At 38.9% G+C, this 21097-nt stretch overlaps 1 protein-coding gene across 3 annotated transcripts in view; it reads left to right on the top strand.

Moving 5' to 3' along the window:
* The window catches only part of CNTN3 (contactin 3), a 329597-nt gene that overhangs the window by 226976 nt on the left and 81524 nt on the right, over positions 1-21097 (top strand). For all 3 annotated transcript variants that reach the window (XM_067542552.1, XM_067542548.1, XM_067542559.1), the window contains exon 3: positions 10577-10672. In XM_067542552.1, the coding sequence (XP_067398653.1) occupies positions 10577-10672 (96 nt within the window). The remainder of the gene's footprint in view (positions 1-10576; positions 10673-21097) is intronic.

Here is a 21097-nt window from a genome sequence, read left to right as displayed (position 1 = left end):
ATATTAGATAACATGGTTGGCAACAATTTCCACAATCACAGAGTGGTATCAGAAACACAACCCCTATGTCTTATATATAAAATCAGAAATGATTGTGGTACCTGTTTAGAGACACTGACTCTTTAATGGTCACCACAGAAGATACAGGGTCAACATTTCTGCTGGTGTAATCTTCGCTGACACAGTAGGGCTCCTCTGTGTCCATCTATAGAGTGACTAGATCCCTGTCACAGGGCAACTGGCCCTTTAATGGGAGATGGGCCCAGCCCCACTCGTATAAAAAAATCGTAGCTCGCCTCACCAAATGGAGAGAAAACGAGTCAAGTCACATGACAGCTCAAAGCAGAAACCAAACCAGAGTGGAAGGCTAGGAGATCCAACCTGAGTGAAGGGAAACAGAGGCAGTGGTGAACCTGAAACCAAGCTGGGTAGCTGGAACTACAGTCACATAGAGGATTGTAAATGTGCTACTGCCTACAAGCAAATGGACCTGGTTCTTAAGCTGAAGCAGCAGAGGCTTGTGTTTTAGAGTTAGAGGTCCCATGTTCAGTCCCTGCAGAAGACCCCCTCCATCACGGTTCTGACACTTGCATAAAGTAATCTATTGTATACTACAGTGGCATAATGCCCACAGAATCTGAAGACAGCTAGCCTGTCACCATGGACTGCAAGATTGTAGACTGCATGTTGTATGTATGTATGACTGCATGTTGTAGACTGCTGCATGTTGTAGACAGCGCTTTGAAGTTGTGGCTCAGGTTGGAGTTTGGGTTCTGAAGCCAACCCCTCTCCCAAGGCTCCCTCATTTATCCATCTGGACTGGGAGGCACACTGCTATGGGCTATATAGACACACACAAGGACCCAGAGCCATGGACCAGTACCTCATTGTGCCAGCTGCTGTACAAACACCAACAAAAAGATGGTCTCTGCATCAAAGAGCTTACAATTTAGGTACCCACGTCCCATTAAAGGTTAGTGAGATTTGGTACCTAATTCTCTTAGGGTCCTTTAACAATCCTAGCCTTAAAGTTTTCAAAATCATACATAAAATCTTTTTCATACAATATGAACTGCTTCTGAGAATAATGCATACCAATTAAATGACATATAATTATGTGTCGTTGATGGAGCACTTATTGAAGATAAAACCACACTCAAGTTTCCCATCTAGTACAGCTAGTTAAGAAGAAGAATTAAGGGTTTGTTCTTGCTGCCTGGACTAGAAATTAAATAAAATGCAGATAAAAAGTGGGCACATTGCCAAGGTCACCAGCCAGATATAAATATTTATATCCATTATTACAATGTTTTGATTTGGAGGACAGTGTTAAGAAGGGAAAATAACATGCCTCAGAGAAGAACTAAGATTTAACAAAGTGTCACTGCACTTATTTTAAAACCTTTTTTCATTTTTGTAAACACTTGTACCTATTTTTCAACATCAGTGAAGGACTTAGGCTGTGATTTAAAAAAAATGGAATTCAATAGGCATTGGATTCTTAACTTTGTAAATCCTACTTTTAGTGAGGAATTACTGTGTATGTTGTATGTGTTTTTAAAAAATGTATTCCCCTAGTGGTGGTAGGAGATAGTGTAGCTTCAATCATCAGTACAATGCAATAATCGTTCAGAAATGAACTGCCTAGCAAGTCCTATTGCTGGAATGGAGTGGAATTTACATATGGATATATATTTATGGAGAATTATTGGCACACATGTTTTTCTGCCTGGTTAGCAGAGTAATATTACTTGGTATTCTTCTCAGCCAGTCAGAAAGGTAAACTGAACCAATTTTTTGAAGCCACTTCATAATTAAAGAGCAAAAGTCTCAGGATTTCTCATGTACAGCATCATTTGGCTTCTATGAAGAAAGACAGGATAGTAGGTCTGATGTTATATCATCCATTTGCTCTCTATCTTGTAAGGCAGAAGCTTGTGAAAACCAGAACATTTCAGTAGGTAGCTGTAGAGAATTAGCAGACATGTTTTTTGCAGATTAAAAGCTTTCCACCCTCCTCTCCTGAGCAGATGCCAAAGGAGAATAAGAATAAGGAAATATAGGCAGTATATCTGGGTTTTTTTGTTTGTTTGTTTGGGTTTTTTGGTTAGGATGTTCTTTCTTGGATAAATTCGTTAGTCTTTAAGGTGCCACAGGACTCTCGCTGTTTTTCTTGGATAGGATATTGTTGCTTTTCCCCCCAAATATTCACAAATCAGTGCCATTTAATGATCATGGATATCACATGAACTTTTTAATGCTCTGCTTTCCAAAGCAAATAAGCAATTATTCCCTGATTAAAGGCAATGAAAATTATGGTTATGTTTCTCTTAGTTCAACTTGATATTTGCGATGATTGCTGAGCAACGTACTTAGGACTTAAACACCTATTTACTAAATGGAAAGAGGAAAGCCAGTGGAATATGTGATCTCATGCTTGCTGTTTATGCTTTATTTTGCAAGAACCCATTTGATTGATTATGCTTTTCTTTTCATGCAGAGTAAGAAACTCTTCAAAAGAGCTGAATTCCATTTTCTTACAGCATTTTATTGCAATGGCGTGTGTATTCTAACTGATATAAGGTTATATATTCGGTGCTAAAGCAAATGAAAAGTGTATGTATTACCATGGAAAAGGAAGGGAAAGTGCTATTTCAGAAGCCTGAAAAGTGTTTCTGTTTCTCTTTCTGTTTTTCTTACCTTGGTTGTTATTTATTTTAAACTTTCTTCAATTTTGCAGGCAATAAAATTGCTCTTTTTATTTGCAAATTATCCAGTTCAAGCACTCTTTTTCAACCAAGCATTTTACTCACCTCCTACTCAAAATTGGCTGAAGCACTTTTTACTGAAATAAAGTAAAAAAGCCAAAAACATAATATTTACGCAGAGAATGAGTCTGGAAAATTTCCATCTGTAAAAGAGGAGTTATAAAGCGACTGAAAAATTGGAATTTCTGTGCTTTTTACAACATTAAAGTGGTCTCTGCTGCTCCGCTATCATATATAAACCAGGTCAAAGATATTCTTCCAAGCACAGGTTTAATTTATAACTATATTATTCATTATATTCCATCAGGAGATGACCATTTAAAAAATGGTGTATACAAATGTACACTTATTTCTGTTTAATAACAGCTGTACCATCCAAAATGAAACACCGGTTTAAATCTGATCTCATTCTTTCTTTAAGAAAAAGTCAGGGCTTAGACTTCTGCAAATGAAAAACCTTTTTTTCTTCCTTTAGCAAGCCTTTACCCTGCTCTCATCTATCTGTCAGAAGGCATTGGGAGCTAAGGTAGATGGCAAGTAGCATGTTACCTGGCTCAGATACAGCTCACTCAAGGCCAGTACCTATAGTTGATAGTGAATGGCACATGTGCAGAGATTTTTTTCCTTTATACCCCATTAGCCATTTGGTCCCAAGGTCAATTAATTCAATTATTCCTGAGCAATTCATCCCTAAATGGAGGTTAACAGATGCAGTCAAACCATCTGAAATGTTATAAGCAGAACGTGTAGTTAAGAGTGCCTGACCCTTTACCATTATAAAACCCTGTTTTGAGATGCTTATAACTTGACTAATTTTTAACTGGGCTGAAATTTCCTACACTGGGTGTCTAGCTCAGGCTGAATTTTTGGAGATTTCACCAAAAAATGGTTCAGCAGTTACAGAGAATAAGACTTTTTTCTGCCATGTTGAACACTCTTGTCAGTTTGCTGAGAAGCTCTTGTACCTCCAGGCTGTGCCATTTGTTGATCTTGTGAAAAAAAATGCCCAAATGTGGCCAAGTTGTAAGGGTTGAAAAACTGAGCAGTTTGCACATGCTCAGTAGAGACTTGGTAGAGTTTGGCAGCTAAATTCTCCAGAGATTCTGTTGCAAAGAGTATGATCCAACCTCAGAATACAAGGATTTAACAGGACTTCCCCTGAAATTTCTCCTACTGGCAGCAGGAACTGCAGTGGCACGGGCAGAGGACCTGAGATTAGGAAAACTAGCTCTGTGTGCGTTCTCAGCTTCTGCCATTGCTGGTGCCCAAGCAATATGGAGGAGAGAAAAGAAGAAGCCTGACTGGAATACAGAGGTGACAAGAACCAGACTGGGAAGTGGAGGGAGTAGATTGGGATGAGGAAGACTGCTACTGACTAGTTAAGAAGCCTGAGAGGAGGCTGGGCCTCAGACAATCCAGAGCAGGACACTGGGACTGGAAATGAGAAGCCATAGGTGGGGATGGAGAGAAACAGGGACGGGCAGCAGGGGCCAAGGGCAGAAAGGGGCCAATTTAAGGTTGCACATCCAGCCTTAATTCTGGCATTTCCTAACTTCTGAGTGATTGACTTTGTTACTTTAACATAGTTTTTGTGTGTAAGGATGGTTAGAAAACCTCTCATCCGCAGAGCTGGTCAGGAAAGTCTGTCATCAAAGGGTCCTGGACTAGGGAGTCTGGATAGTTGTATCCCCTGATTTCACGGCACACTGAGAAGAAATTGGATTAGTAGGCTCTGTGATGGATGAATTTCTGCCCACTGCTCATCAAGGACGTTTCTTCCCCTGACAACTCTGATCTGCCCTGTGGCCACAGGCTTCTCACCTTCTCCTGACCAGCACTGGTGGGAGCAGCAGTACCAAAACAGTGATTCCTGTTCTGAAGGTGAAGTAACTGTTGGACTCCGAAATATCTATGGAACAGTTGGTTAGGGACTGTAGCATGTGGATTATTTTACTTTTGCCCCCTCCCTTGGCGGATTCACTTTCCACCCACATTGCCTCCCCCCCCCCCCCCCCTTCCCTCTAACATTGTTGCAGCAGGTGAGCAAGTATGGAGCAGTGCAGTACAGGATATGAAGAGGATATGTACAGTGCAGTACAGGATATGGTTCCACTGTGTAGATGACTTGCTTAGAGGAAATGTCAAGTGAATGGTTAGCCTCTAACTTAGAGCCCTGTGTATTTTAATATCGGTTCTGGCTCTTTGTATAATGCAGTTAATTCTAAACTATCTATCTAGAGGACTTTCCCTCAAGTTCTATATCACCTTTTTTCCCTCAAGTTCTATATCACCTCTAAGATTATTTTTTAAATTCTAAAAATTCTACTTTTCTGAGAATTTATATTCCCAGCACTGACAAAGCCCCTATTAAGAGAGACCCCCTTACAAAAGCAACATATTTCTCAACATGCAATTTACAATTTAATATAAGCATAAAATAATCCCAAACATTCTCCTTACCTGACCCGAGATTTATAAACAGTATCTACATTATAAGGGTATTACTAACAATCGAGTATACACAATTGTTCATCTGTCCAAAATATATGGTATTTCGCTTCTGTCATTAATATCCCCTTTCCCAGAAAACAAATTGTGGTTCCAGGAAAGTACATAAAGCTTAAAAATTTCCAGAATGTTGTAATTACTAGACATCAAAAATAAAAGAAGTTATTTTTCCCTCTCTCATCTTTTCTGAGTACAAAAGAGGTTGATTTTTTTATACATTTATATGTTTAATGTTGGAAAGAGACCAGAACTAATTAATTGCATCTTATTTTTTTTTATATCGTATAATAGTCCAGTTGGGTAAGGATTATTATAACACTCGCTATAGAAATGTATCCTGCTATTCCATAGAACAGGGCCAGGTTTTGATCTTGGCTACATCTGAACTGATTCTGGTGTACCCTAGATCAGTCTGCCTCATAATCAGAGGGAATGTTTCCCAAGGTCAGAGATTTGGGCTTTAAGAAGTGCATTACAATACCAGAGAAACAAGGTGGGTGAGGATAACATCTTTTTATGGACCACCATAGCTACAGCAACACTGCATAAGAATGCTCATTTTAAAATTTATGTCACATGGTAGTTTTTAATTATTGTCTGACTGCAAATTGACATCAGACAAAAAGTGCAAAAGGGAAATCTAAAGATTTGTAAAGGAATTAATGGATTCCATTTCTACAGCTGGGTGGTTAACTAGCGTTTGCTCTGTAAATCTGAGAATGACAATTTCCTGGTATTGAGTGAAAAATAGTTTTCCATTAGAATGTGTGGCTCTTATTTTTTACTTTATTTAAGAACCACTCTGTTGTCTCCACACACTTCTTCTGCAATCAGTGATAAATACCTTCTGCAACATGAAATTGCAACAGAGCAGGCTGCAGAACTGTGATGAGCCGCAGCTGGATTCCCACAGGATAGTGAAAACCTGTCTGTCTTGATAGATGTATATTATATTTTTGGTTAAGCTGGGCCATATTCTGTTGTGAGTTGCATCCTGCACAATCCCCCTTTGATAGGAATGAGTTGCACCGGGTGTAAAATAGCACTGAATGTGGTCATTTTCGAGCTAAGAGAAATGTATTTGTAATAAATATATATGTAATTAAAAGCAATAATATATCATTAATATTGAATGTTGTATGTGTGTGTGAAAGTAAAATAAAATGTATTACTTAAATGATGTTGCACTAGTGTAATAGGGCAGAACTGGATTCTAAATGCAACTCCTATATATTTCTTTTAGCACTAAAATGGTCAAATTATGTTTATCTTAAATATATACCTATATTTAAATTGCCTAATTTATTTTAACATTTATGAAAATAATTTAGAGCTTTTTCTGCTGTGAAGTATCAAATGACAGTAAAACAGAGCAGAAAAAAATCCAGAAGGTGGGAGTGGAACCAACTGGGTATGTTGCACACCTACCTGTGGAGGCTCCTCAGTGGCCAGTTGCCCTGGGTGTCCTTTCTCAGCATACTGTCTCCCAGACCCACTGGAGATATTGCCAGAAAACAAGAAATTGTGATATTAAAAGCATTATTTTTCCTTTTTGACCCAAGCAACTAGTCAAAGTTTGGGTCCCTGAGGATTCTCCAGTTGAGAGTAAAAATTGTTGATAGGTATTTCTTTGATGCAGTTTAGTTTCTTTACAAAGAATGTACAACATGCTGTGTCTCTGAATGCAGAGGAAATCAAATAGCAGGAAACAGCTTCTTTTGCTCACAGCACCATGAGCATTCTTTTCAGTCTGCATCCCTGACTTGAAAACCTCTCTCCACGTGTCTTCTAGGGTCAGATACCAGCTGCTCTTTCTGGCTGGCTGTCTCTTTGCCTGTCAGTTTGTCTCTGTCTTCTGCTTCTGCATATTCTCAGTTTTTATGTGTTCTGTTCACACACACGTTATTTGTACCCACTAGGGCCTTTTCCCCAGTCCATAGAGCTCCAGGTGAAAGGCACCGTTACCCAGTTTGTAGGACTCAGGGCCCACCCATACCCAATTCATAGGGCTTGAGGTGTAAATAACCTGATTAATTTAAGTACCAACCCCTTTCCCAGTTTGTAGGGTTCCGGGTATATTCTTCTGCGGGTTTGCAGGACCTTTTACCAGTGAAAGAGCCTTACACAGTAATATCCTTAACCTCTATTTATTAACAGTTACCAAACATAATACACACACACAATGCCATGCTCACCATTCCTGATTAGGCAGGTGGACTTTCTCTGTTGGCCAGGCAAGGTCAGTCTCATCTGGGTTCTGATTGCTATACATCACGGTCGTCAGAGGATTCTAGCAGTGCTGCGTCTTAGAGGTGAATTCTTCTTCTTCCAGGTCTTTCCTTATTCTTCTTCTTTTCTCTAGCTAGTATTCCTCTTGGACCCCAGTTTTATTGTGAAACTTGAGTCCTGCTCAGCTATACCTTAACCAATCATTTTACTAAAATATTACAAAATAATTCTTTGACCAATCCTAACATATTGTGAAATAATTCTCTAACCAATTATACCTGCAAAAACAGCTAGAGTTCTGTAGCACTTTAAAGACTAACAAATTTGATTTCTGTAGTTAGTTAGTTAATTTGTTAGTCTTTAAAGTGCTACAGAACCCTCATTGTTTTTGCTGTATACAGACTAACACAGCTACCCCCCTGAAACTTTTCAATTATACCTGACCGCCTTAATTGATTTAAATATTCCACGCTTAGTTATGCAACAGACAGAAACAATGAAAGAACCAGATAGAAACCATACAAATAAACAATAGATAAATGAGGACTGTAAAGACCAAACAATAAGGAAGTATAGATTTCACGGTCCTGCCGGTTGATAAGTGATTCCTTGCTAGACAGAATGCTATCAAACAAAGTTTTCTTTAAATATCTTAAGATCTGTTTCTTTATTTGGTGGTAAATACCATTAGGACAGTAACGCCTTCTTAACAGCCCAGTATTACATTGTTTGATGTAATGTAGATGGGGATGCGAAGATGTGATGTGCTTCTTAGCTAATGGCTGCAATCTCTCCTAATATGGCTGTTACTGTTCAGCCAAAGAACTAGACCTTAGTTTAGTTAAAGAACAGGGCCTCAGCCCTTACACACACTCCTGATCAGAACAATACCCATCTGAACGCTCTGCCCACGTGGGGCTAGTTTCTGGGCAGAACCTATTAGGCCTTGTTTTGGGTGTGGCCCCTTATGTGTTTCTTAGGACTATCTTATGTGAAGGGCGCATTCACACATCAGTTTGAACGAGGCTTTAACTCAACCCATAACAAGGTTTCACCCACTTTATAACAGTATTATTAACTCTCACTCCTTCTTGACCCCTCTCTGAGTAAGGAGTAAAGGCGCAAGTATGTTAGGGATGGATAATGAGTTGTGCTGCCACATTGGGGGAGGAGGGAAAGGGGCAACCAGACAGAAACATGGTGGGTCTGAGATCGAAGGGCTTGGGAGGCTTCCTTTAAGTCCCTTTGGAATAAATTAAGTTATAGCAGCTCAGGACCTCTGAAAATCAACCCCTGCATGAATACAGTTGGACTACCCAAAATTACTGGATGCTGCTGAAAATTTGGGCCTCAGGGACTCGTCCACATTCACACACACATTCTGTGGCAAAGCTGGGAATACAACTCAGTTCCTCTGCCCCTCTCATGTATCTTAACCACAAGATATTTCTCCTCAGGGCAGCTGAAGAAAAGCGTGTCCATATGTATTGTGTTCCCAAAGTATCTGAGAGTTACTGCATGGCCAGTCTGGGTGAAACCAATCTGACTGTGAAGTGACTGACTGCCACAGTGAGAATACAATGTCACGCTGATATGAAAGGAGAGAGACGGTCAGGCGCATATGTTAATAGCTCTTAAGAGCCTACAGATGTCTTTTCTTTTTCAGCTTTATTTTTAATTTTTAAATTCTTTTTTGAAGAATGATAATATGAAGAATGGAGCAGTACATTATTACTATTGTATTAAGCAACCATATTTTCTTTTAAAAACAAGGCACTGAAATGTTTAATTACTGTAGTTGGGTGGTCTGGTTGGATGAACATCTGTTGTTGCCTTTTAATGTTACATATAAACTACACTGGAAAACAGCTATTGTTGGTCAACCCATTATTTTTAGTATTCTTGGCTGTAAAGATTTTAAAAGGTCCTCTGGGTGCGTCATTGAACATCTGTACATGATAACTTTTGTGCCTGTCCCTTTTTCAAAGTTGTAAACAAAAATTGCTTTTTTCCTCCTAACTGATTCCACTTATGGCTGTCTGAATTGACTTCTATTTGTCCTATTAATTTGTAGTGGTGCACTTCAGTTCTTCATTACTGTAAATAACACTCAAATGAGTATTTTCAGAGCAGATCTCAGATTGTACTGGAGGAAAACTGCTATTCTCTGTGAGCTCTGTTTTCAAAATCCAGTGTTTATGTCTCTGCAAGTTTGTGTCTGAAAGATTTGCTTTAAAATAATTTAGAATTTCCTGGGGAGGGCAATTTCTTTTGTTTGTTTTGAGAATGGAGACACAAACAGTCAGCTTCTATTTATGGCTGTTTATGGCACCATAGATATAACAAGGCCTGACTCTCCACTGGACATTGTGTCATCATTTACACCATAGCAAAGTATAAAATATTACTGATCTGGAATTCTGCAGTTATTCACAAAGTTAGCAGCATTTTACACACACTTTGCCCAGACATTTAAATAATTATACAAGGTGCAAGGCAGTGGAGAATCCAGCCTCATATACTGAGGCCCAATTCTGGTTTCCCTACTTAAGCAACCTACCATGAACTACAAAGTGAATTTTGCCTGAGTAAGGTCAGCAAAATCAAAAAAACATTCTCCAATTTCTGAACAACTATTGGCTATTAAGTATGAATTTACTGGTGATCAGAGGAAGTTCAAATCAGCTCCTTAATGTTATTCCCAAATATCAAATGCTTCATTTCAGGTGAATCTCTGGTTACCAAATGGTGGCAAATTTAAAGACCTGATTCTAACCTAAGTTACAGTGGTAACTCCACTGGAGCTGAGGAGTTATGCTGGTTTAAACCCAGCATAAGTGAGATCAGATTCAGGTTCAGTATCTATTTAGTTATATCTCTTCAGAAATAGTTCCTGGTTTGATTCTGATTCTGTCACCCTTACGCATGTGGAGTGGTTTCTTATATTGAGTGGTCCACTCAAATCAGTGGAACTAATTTGCTTAGTAAGTTGCTGCTTGGGCCCTCCACGAATATATTTTTCTGTCATTGCCTGTGTCCTGATACCCACTTCTCTTTTCTTTCAAAAACAGATCTTGAAAACTTTAAAACTAAAATGAGAAGTACAGTATCTGTTCGAGAAGGTCAAGGAGTCGTGCTGCTTTGCAGACCACCATCTCATTCTGGAGGTAAGAAATGTTTGTAGTTCTGTTGTTTGCTGCCAGAGTGAAATAATGCCAGGTTGTAGCTCCTATATTAAAGGTGTCAGCACTGTGGGATCATAGAGTAACAAACCAGAATTCCCTACAGTAGAAATCCCATATATAAATCTGCCACAGGAAATATCTATTCCAGAAAAAATGGAAAATTAGTCCATAAATTTCCAGGCTCTAATATTAGTAAATGATTTCCTTCAACAATGTTTATCCTATTAGTGCCAGGTGAACAAGCATTTAAACATCTTAAAGGGCTTGAATGCCTCATCTGAGAACACACACCCTGATGGAGGATAGGTCCATCAATGGCTATTAGCCAAGGTGGTCAGGGATGCAACCCTATGCTCCAGGTGTACCTAAATCTCCAACTGCCGTAAGCTGAGACTGGATGAGAGGGGATGGATCACTTGAAATTGTACTGGTCTTTATTTCCCTTTTAAGCATCTGTCAGGAGGCAAGATACTGGGCTAAATAGACCATTGGTCTGACTCAATATGGGCTGTTCTTATGTTCTTACGGAAGTCCATTCCAAGAAGATATTTATTGACTTAACCGGGTATACCAATAATGTCCTCTTTCCTTCTCTGCCCTTTGTTGCCAGGTGTCAAGCACCACCACTCTTCACTCCTTTCACTTCTAGGAAGGAGATTCTACTCCTTCTTCCCACCTTACTTCCCCCTCCCCCACCAAACACACACATCCTTGCTCCCCTCCAGCTACTGAATAGAAAGTTCACTTGGCTTTTGACTGCTGGAGGGAAGAGGCTGTTCATCTTCTCTTCTCTCCCTTTTCTTTCTGCTGGCTACAGAGCTTGTGGGTCTGTATGTGTCAACTGTTGTTCTCTGTCCTGGCTTGGTGGGGAAAGAGGGAAGAACCCCATTACAAAAGTGGGAGTACTTCTTAAGTGGGTTCCACTGCTTTGCTTTCCCCAGTCACACACTTGTCATGCAGCTCCTTCTCTCTTCTCACCTTTGAGTTGCTCCAGGCTTTCAGTACTGAAATAGCACTGACAAGCCCAGCTGATTCTCTGCCAAGACACTGAGTACGTAACGTTTACTGCAGGTGTAAGTATTATTTCTCACTGGGTACAACACATGCTTAATGCAGAAACAACACATTAATTAAATGTACTTGGATGGGGCCGGTCATGAGGACCAGGTTTAACCAGACATGAAATTTTTAAATAAAATGGCTTCGTGTCTCCCACTTCTATTCAATATTGTTTAAATTGCTGCCTATCATATAATCAATACCTGCCACATTGAGTGGCAAATGACACCCATCTCATAAAAAGTAAAATGTGCAATCTTGCTACAGTGAAGTCCACAGTCTACTCCCTCAAACATTATCTCCCTTATTTCTGCCCTGAACTTCCCTCTCATAACATAAGAGAAGACTTGGGTGTTTTTTGATTATGCTTTTTGGAAGCCTAGAGTAAGTAACAGGTTGGCAGCCTTTCCCGGTGATCCTACAAGCAGCACTAGGCCAACAACTAGCTGAAAGCAATAGCATAAAACTCTTAACTTTTAGTTTTATGCAAATTTATTTATGGACACATTGTTTAGTGGAAGAGTCTCTCACCTCTTATTAGAACAATATCAGTTCCTTTCAGTGGTCTCAAGGGCACTGGCAGCAAGAATCAGATAATAATTGTTTGCCTTCTTGCCTTTCCAGTATTGCTTGTAGACCTTGAAAATGTCACTCTGTTGAGAAGTGGCTGGGAGGGTGCATAGTGAAATTAATTAAAATTCCAATCTGAATCACTCTGTTTTGGAACTTCAGAATATAGAATCAAATATATTTCATTCTGTTTTGAACAAATTGAGAGAGAAAGGACCCTCCCCCCCCTCCCCCCCCCCCCATGTATGAACTGGATGTGAAGGAGAGAAAGAAAAATTACAGAAAGCTGAGGCTGAGAGAGAGAGAGAGAGAGAAGGAGAGGAGAAAAGAAAAGTTGAATGTATTTACCTGGATTTTGAAGCATACTCCAACCTCTGTTTAATTTCTTGGGGCTCAATAGTTCTGGTTCAACAGTAATTCTATTATTTATTAATAACCCTTAGAGCTAATTTCTGCCTTCTGTGCAGTATTGCTGAACCTGTGTAGTTACATAGCTATAATTATCCTAAAGAGCAGATTTTTGTCTTAGTTTTGCTAGAATGCATTTATTCTCATGAAGGACGAAATAATAAATCTGACTCTGTGTAGGGAGGAGAAACTGTAATGTGTTGGTGCTCAACCAGAGCTAAAACACAAATATTTTGATGGACCATGCACATAGATATGAAAGCAAAGTTCTGTTAGAGACAAAAGGCTCTGTGCATTTTATAATTCATGCTGTATTTTAAAGTGTCTTTGACTAATTGGCTTTGGGTCTCCAATAAGATTTTGAAAGAAACTAGTTTTGTTTGCTTGTTTGTGTGAATTATTGATGTGCAATCACATTTTGGAAGTACTGCAATGTTAAATATTGGATGCTATTTCCCAGGCAAGGTGAATATAAACTAGACATGAGCGAATGGCTGGCATTGTTAATGCAGTGATTTAGCTATTATGGCTCTTTGTGTTTGACAGGACCAAAGAGATGCAGCCTTAAAGGGGCCATTTTACAACTGGCTGAGCTTGCTGAATTTTTCTGTCTTTGAGGTGATGTATACTCTGAACTCCTATTTGTTCCCCCCCATCCAGTTTCCCCTTTCTTGTTGTTGAGGAGATGGAGCATTCTCCCAGGTGTCTATAAGAACAGACTAATGAAAACCTATTCCTGCAGATAGATAAATGCTTTTATTACTGATGTAAATCATTCAACCATTTCATAAGCATGTATGTTGGCTTCCAACATTTTACAGCACTGTGGAACTTTAGGAATGTAAAAGTCAGAGGTGCCAAACAGAAGGTGATAAAAAAACAGATGATTTTTCTAGGAGTCTCTGTCCAAAACACCATGTGGAAAAAAGTGAGAATTCCTGTCATCCACAGATGGGATGTGACTTCCATCCAAACTATAAAATGTTATTCACCAAAATGGAGGGAAAGACAGCTGAGTTGCTAGTGATATACCACAGTGGAATCGGGAGTTGGTCCTAAAATCCATTTAGAATTCCTAGACTTGGGAAGAACTGAGCACTAACTAAAGCTGTCAGGGAACAAAGTGAGAACTAAGTGGAGCAGCCATAGGAGTAGGATCAAGCTCTCTCTCTCTCTCTCTCAAATGGACTGAATCTAAGCTCCAGAGCACATACGCTCCTGAACGTTGGGATGGCCAAGATCAGGAACTGAATTTTGCATCTCCAGCAGATCTTTAATGTTACATGTCTCAGTGAAACCGGGTTCATTGAACTCCAGTAACCATTTATTTTTATTGGATATAGTTGTGCCAAGATAAATGAATTGTAAAAATAAATACTGTTAAATTCACAAACCAAGTTAATAACGTTTGCAGTTACCAAGTGGTCCAATACACACGATTCCAAAAAAAACCAAAGCTATAGAGTAGAAGGAAGCACACAAACATGAACAGTTTCATTTTCCACTCTTGAATTGTATCCTGACCCTGCAAACATTTATGTAAATTTTTAAATACATGAATATTGGCTTTAATGGCACTGCACACAAAAAAGGGTAAACAATGTTTGTAGCGTTAGGTTCCTGGATTGCCATTCAACCTCCAGTTACTTTAGAGTCAATTGATATGAAATATATTTGCTACTATCCCAATATGAGGGTAGTAGTAAAGTCAGATGAATAATGAAACCGTTACCTGTAACTATTTTATTCAAAAAATGCCATGGTGTTCATGGTGTTATATTTGTGAATATCCGTGAACTATTGGCCCAGGTCTCCAAGCCAAAGGTTTAATCTCTATCAGCCTGTTCTGTCAGCATTTCTCTCCCATTGATCTGTCAAATAAATAAACTAATTCTATACAAAACAAGATTTAGAAATCTTCATCATATATTCCATAATATAGTTTTTTAGGGTTGCTTTCTCAATGCCCCCACAGAAACTATTCTTGTATTCTTAGAAATTAAATAAAATGTGCAGAGATGTTGAGAAGTGATTGAGGGAAGAACTACTAAATCCTGCAAGAGTGAAGGGCAAAACATTGTCTGCATGAACTAAACGTGGTATCCCCCCCTTCGATTAGAGCTGAGGAAGATCTCTAGGGCACTTTTGACACTCTCATGTATTTTCAAATATCTGCTCTATAGTACAGCCTTGTAGCTTCACACCGTGCTCTGCAAATCACGTCTGACATTATAGCATGCATCATAGAAGAAACATGTTAAGTAAATAATTTCCATGACGGTGGGGAGAGCGTTATCCTACCCAACAAACAACACTCACTCATGTTTTTAGAAAACTAATTAATCCTGTGAGATATTGTAATTACTAGTCTGGAAAAGAGAACTTAAGACCCCTACCTCCACACACCCCTTGGTAATTTTTAAAAAGTCCAGGTCATCTTGAAAACTCTTAAGCATGTAAATAACTTTACTCCTCCAAGTTGTCTCTCTGAAGTTAATGAGATTACTCGTGATCAAAGTTACTTATATCAGTGCTTTAGTATTTGCAAGTGGAGTTCCATAGGTACTGACCCTGCTGCCAGTGAAGCAAGTGCCAAGACTTTATTTGACTTCAGTGGGAGCAGGATTGGGCTCATATTCTAGTTTTGTTTGAATTATTTCGATTGGATTAGGGTGGTTGGATGGGAGTGATTTATAATAAATGCTCAGAACTGACTCATATAGAACGCTTATGTTTCTGCACTTAGTTTGCTGGCTAAACTGTACCATGCACTGCTAGTGAATTAAGTACTCACTAGCATGTGTGGGAGGACACGTCATCATGCCTCTTACAATGGATTAGGAAAAGAGGACAAGAATGTTTAGAGTAATTTTGATGTTTGGCATTTGCCATTTGAGCAGATCAGATTAGGCATTAAATTGAAAGAAGGACTTCAATTTTGATGTGTATTGGGGATTTTATTTTTGCGTTCTTATTTGGTTATAGATCCAACAGAATATTTATATTTTTATAATGATTGTAATGGTGCCTAGTGGTTTGGTTTTATTTTAAATAAATATTTTGTGTGCACTTCACATCAAATCTCTTGTAACTATAGTTGACTTGTTTTTTGGTTAAATAGGATGCCCCGTATCAGGTATAATCATTGGTTTGCAGATAAGGGAACGTGTTTCTAGTTGCTGTAATTTTCACTGTGTCACCAACTGCTCTGCTAAAACATACAGTATTTCACAACTCATTAGGAAATTCTCCCCAGTATACATATGAAATGGCATCTGAAGTTTAGATTTACATGGATTTCGATCACTTTAACCATTAAGACCCCCTAAAGTCCTCAGAAGGCTTTTTGATCTTTTAATATCTTTATACTATGTTTTTGACAGTTTAGAAAGAGAAACAGTATATCAGACATGTGGTATGAATGAAATGTTAATATTTGGCACACATTTCATATGCCCATTTAAAAATATTGATAGAATGCTAATTTTCTCCTCACAAGGAAGGAAGGAGCTGGACTAATAAGGCATTTAAAAACAATTTCTTCTGTATTGTTGTCTTTGTTCCAAAACCAGCAATTGTTGAAAGAGTAATATATGGACAAGGCCCTATTAAGCAAATCAAATTTCCAAGTTCATATATGACATGCCTGCCATCATGTGTGCATATGTATATTGGATTTCCATATAATTTTCATACAAGATTTCTAATCTGCATGAGTTAGGTACAGTGATTTCCCCTTAATCTGTCAATAATTTGGTCATTGAAAGGAATATTATCCATGTTTAACATCTTCTCTGATAGGCAGAGAAAGGATCACATTCTCCAAAGGGCATGGAATTAGCCAAACTGACCAACTTTCTATCTCACTCATTCAGTAATGTGGACTTGAATTGTTGCTGTGAAGACTGAGAGATTGTTGATCAATTTTCGGTTGCCAGGTTGATGGCATTAGTTGTGATTTCTCTCTTAACAGAATGGGTTACGTGAAAGCTGCCATCTTCCACCCTATCTTTTAGTTGTTGCTCAACATTTACATCAGCCATACAAAGATGCAGTAGTAATGTGGGCAACAAATAAACTATGTTTTTTTAATGTTATTTGTGCCTATATCCATGTCTCCCCTCTGATAGGGAGTTCTCTTCATATAAATATAATTCAAGGTTCAAATCTTCTCTTGAAATCATATGTACACAACTCTACAGCTGGTTAAAAAATGGTGATGGTACCATGATGCAGGGGGATTCCTACAGAAAATGTCAACTTTTGGTTGAAAACCTAAAAAGATTTTTGGATAAAAATGGCCAAAAAAAACCCAAAAGTTTTCTTTCAGTTTTTTGGGGTTTTTTTCTCTTTCAGTTTTCTGAGGAAAAAATTAAAAATTTCAGAGGAAAGCGGACACTTCTCTCACACACATACACACACATGAAAACCCTGGGTTTTGGGGGTAGGGTTCCATTAAAAAAAATGACAGAAAATTTTCAATCAGCTTCATACAGTACATGTCAAATATACATTATTTGTATATTTGTATATATCATTTGTGTAACTGAGAATATACAAAGCATTATTAATGCTAAAAAAGTGAATCCAACAGCATTCTAGGGCTCGTGCATGAATAAATATTTGTGCGTCTCTCATTTTGCATTTTTATCACACATTGTGTCCCCAACTTGGTGACTAGAAGACTAAGATTGAGAATTATAAGTGTACAAACAAGTGTCGCTGACAGTACGTACTTCGCATGTATTATATTTCAGCTTTGCCATTGCAGTTCCTGTCCACTGTATACATATTACTGATTCAAGAAGAAATGTGTTGGGATTGCATGAAGGTTGTTCTGACTTTACAGAGAAGTTTTTGGGTTTTTTTATTTTGTACAAATCTGACCAATCTGTAATAAAATGAAGTTTGTTACTCCACCAATTACATTCTAATATGGTTGATAGTGTTTTATGTAGCTCAGATGTTCACTCATGCCATTCTCCTGAGCACAAGTAGCTTTTCTTCATAGCTCCTCTGAGGGGAGGTCAAGCCAAAAATTAGTTGAATAAATAGGTCCCGTCTTCAATTTCTCTGCTTCCACTTTAAGGAGCCAAACAGCCAGTGGATGGTGTCAAAAGGCATCTGGATTTTTATTATATAACATGCTGCTGCATAACACCACAAAAACTGGGCATAAATAGTCCCCCACAAAAAAAATCAAGCTTTTTGTATGGATAAACACAGGATACTGTAACAAATTGACATTAATCTGTCAATAATACCTACTCAATACAGAGCAGATGAATGATAAAAGGGAGTTATAATAAAATATAAGCCCTGCCTCTTTTAAAGAAAAATCACAAGCTTCATTCAACTTGCATCTCCCAGCTACAATTGCTAACATGGTCATTCAGCTAGAACAAAGAGCAAATGACCTTTGGAGTGTGCAACACTGATTACAAATAAGATGGGAAGGTGGAGATGGGAGACCATTATTGAGCATATATATTTTTTCCAAAGGGTTTTTTAAATTTGTGACCATGGAAAAGGAAAAGGAGGAACTTAAAACTGTCCAGCCAAGCAACTACAACAATATAGAATGAATTTGGGAACTGGACAATGGATGTTTCATGAGATGCTTTCATTCCACAGAGAATACATCAGTAGAAGTACTTTAGTTGGGAAATCACAAGGGAGACGGTCAAAATAACCTGAGAGAACTGAGAAACTTGAGTGAGCATGGGTAAAAAGATGATGCAAGACACCCGATAGCAGAGGCTGGGTCTCTGGTATGCTGCCCTGGCCAAGAGTTTGGGAAATGGAGGAGAGAAAATGACTAGCTCTTGTAGAATATATGAGTAGATATGTTATATGCACAGTCCTTCATTTAGATCTCTCTCTTTTAGCACATCTTGCTTTACTCCACCCACACGAGTATAGTGTTGTTTAAGTATTTCACACAGACTAATGTGAAGAAACAGCCTTCAATCCCTAAGGAGAGGCCTTATAGCAAAGGAAGGGTTTTTGAGGCCTACCTGTTTTGAGATTCGTGGTCAAAAGGGCACAGACTAAGGCCTGGTCTGCACTTAATAGTTTTGCTGGCATAGCTTGCTCATTTAGGAGTGTGAAAAAAATCACATCCCTAATTTCTATAGCTATCCAGACAAAAGCCCTAGTTTAAATGAGTTATTCCCACAAAAACAGTCCTTTTGCCAATATTGCTTGTTTTGTTCAGGAATCTGGTATAAATTATACTGCAAACCCTTTCTAGAACTGTATAGACAAGACCTAAGCGAGACATCTCCTGAAGTGTTTATAGCTTTCAGAGTTGACTCTCAGAGAACACAAGGAATATTCCAAGTACTACAGGTGGGAATTGAGTTTACTTGACATAAAGTGACAATACCTTACACCCAAATCCCTGGCCTTTAAATATGTGGAAATATAATCCCGTTGAGAATGTTAAACAGAGCTCTTGTCTCTGGCTGCTTGCTTGCCATTGAACTCTGTGTATTATGGGCTCACCAGTTTAAGATGGCCTTTCCTAACTTGCTGCCCTCCAGTATCTGGCCCTATTAATCTGGGAGGCACAACCAATAGCAGCCTTGAAATGGCCATTTGAACTGACCTTACTTCCTTTCCAGTGAGTAAGCATGGAGAGGAGAGAATTTGGAGGGGGCTCATTTTATGTTTTTCCTGGCTTTTTCCTTTCTCTTATCTCTCTTGTATCTTCAAATTCCCATTCTTCCTTGCTCTTTTCACCCATAGTGCCCTTTCCCCTGAGGAGAGAGAACTACAGATTGTTGGTGTTAGAATATGCAAAAGGCGATATAAGTCTGACCAGCATCTCTTGCCAAAAGACAGGAATGAGGTGACAAGAGTAGTTGTAATTTCTGCCATTAGTGGCGGCTTCGCCCTCAGAAGATTCCTAGACAGAGTGATCTTCATCCTTGTTCTGAGAACATCTACTTTGCCCCAAACGGGGATAGCCTTTTTTGTGGGGAGGAGAATCATCGGCAACAACAATTAGGAAGCACATACTGCTGGAGGAACAACCTCACTTTGCCAGGTATTTACAAGAGTAGTGACTCTGTCCTCGCTTGGGAGCTAGGATACAAGATCTGACCTCACTGGAGTTACTCCTGGGTCCTGGGACTTAAATTGGGAGATAAGGTAGTCGCTGTACAAGGTGTGATGCCAGAGATTTCTTTCCATTTTTACCATTCTCACCACCACCACCACCACCACCACCACCCCCCCGCACAAGACATACACATCATCTTTATGCACCAGGAGTCACATTTGCCTTTTCCTGTGGCTGCGGTGGTGCTGCTGAAGTTTCTTTAGCAGGATCCTTCCGTATTGTCCCAGTCAGATTGGCAGAGCTGCTGCCACACAGTCAGAGAGACTGAGGCAGTGTCAACAAACAGGAAATACACATCTTCTTTGTGAAGTTAGCTTTTTATTTTTAAAAATGAAGATTAGTTTTGTGCCATGCCTAAACTGTTTTAGAAGTGCGTTTGCTTGGAAAAAGAGACTTTAAGATCTTATGCTGGAGGAGAGGGGAAGGAGGAGTCTCAATAACTCTGCATAACCTTTATATTGCTATAACTATACAAATGATCTTTAACATATGGAGAACGCTAGTAACCCAAGACAACGTGAATAAATGACAGACAGAATTGAACCAACACATTTATACAAAAAGGTGTTGACAGTTCTACTCATTAGCATTTGGGCAGATATGTTTCTGCCTCACAGGCAACGGCATATGTAAGAGAGACCTGCTGATACCTCTGGGATCATGAGGCATTTGGTTACATGTGAAGTTGGTGGGTGGGCGGCCTGTTGATTATGTTGTCAAATTAGCATCTCAACAGCCGTTGCTGTTACTTTCATCCACCAGGCTGCTAAATTGCTAAAACACGATTCGTCTTTATCAAATACTTTTGTGTGTGCAGTTTTAGGGCCAAATCCTGGGTTCCTCACTCACATGATTAGCGCTGCTGAAGGTAGTGTTCTTAATTCATACTCTGCCGATGGAACTACTTGCATGAATGAGGCAAGGACAAGTATGCCCTGCATCTCGCTTCCAGCACTGATAGATGCAGTCTTAGTTGATAAATGAATGTATATTGAATGATATTGATCATTCTCACCCATGGCTCATTATTTTAAAGACTTGGCATGTCAGTTCAAGATGACGTGAGATTGCTTAAAATAGATAATAATTTACCGCTCATTAGTTAGTGTGACAAATCGTTCAATGACTAATGTCATGTCTGTTGCAAATTAGTATTTTCACATGCAAATTGATGCTCATGTCTCCATATTGCCATTTGGAGATCCATAAGTTCCAACAAAATTGTTTTTCATGAATAAAATAGT

The sequence above is a fragment of the Emydura macquarii genome, unplaced genomic scaffold (assembly GCF_026122565.2).
Source record: "Emydura macquarii macquarii isolate MOO-44397 ecotype Brisbane River unplaced genomic scaffold, CSIRO-AGI_Emac_v2 contig_71, whole genome shotgun sequence".
Classification (NCBI taxonomy): Eukaryota; Metazoa; Chordata; order Testudines; family Chelidae; genus Emydura; species Emydura macquarii.
The sequence above is the reverse complement of the archived record's forward strand: the minus strand, read 5'-3'. Positions and strand labels throughout refer to the sequence as shown.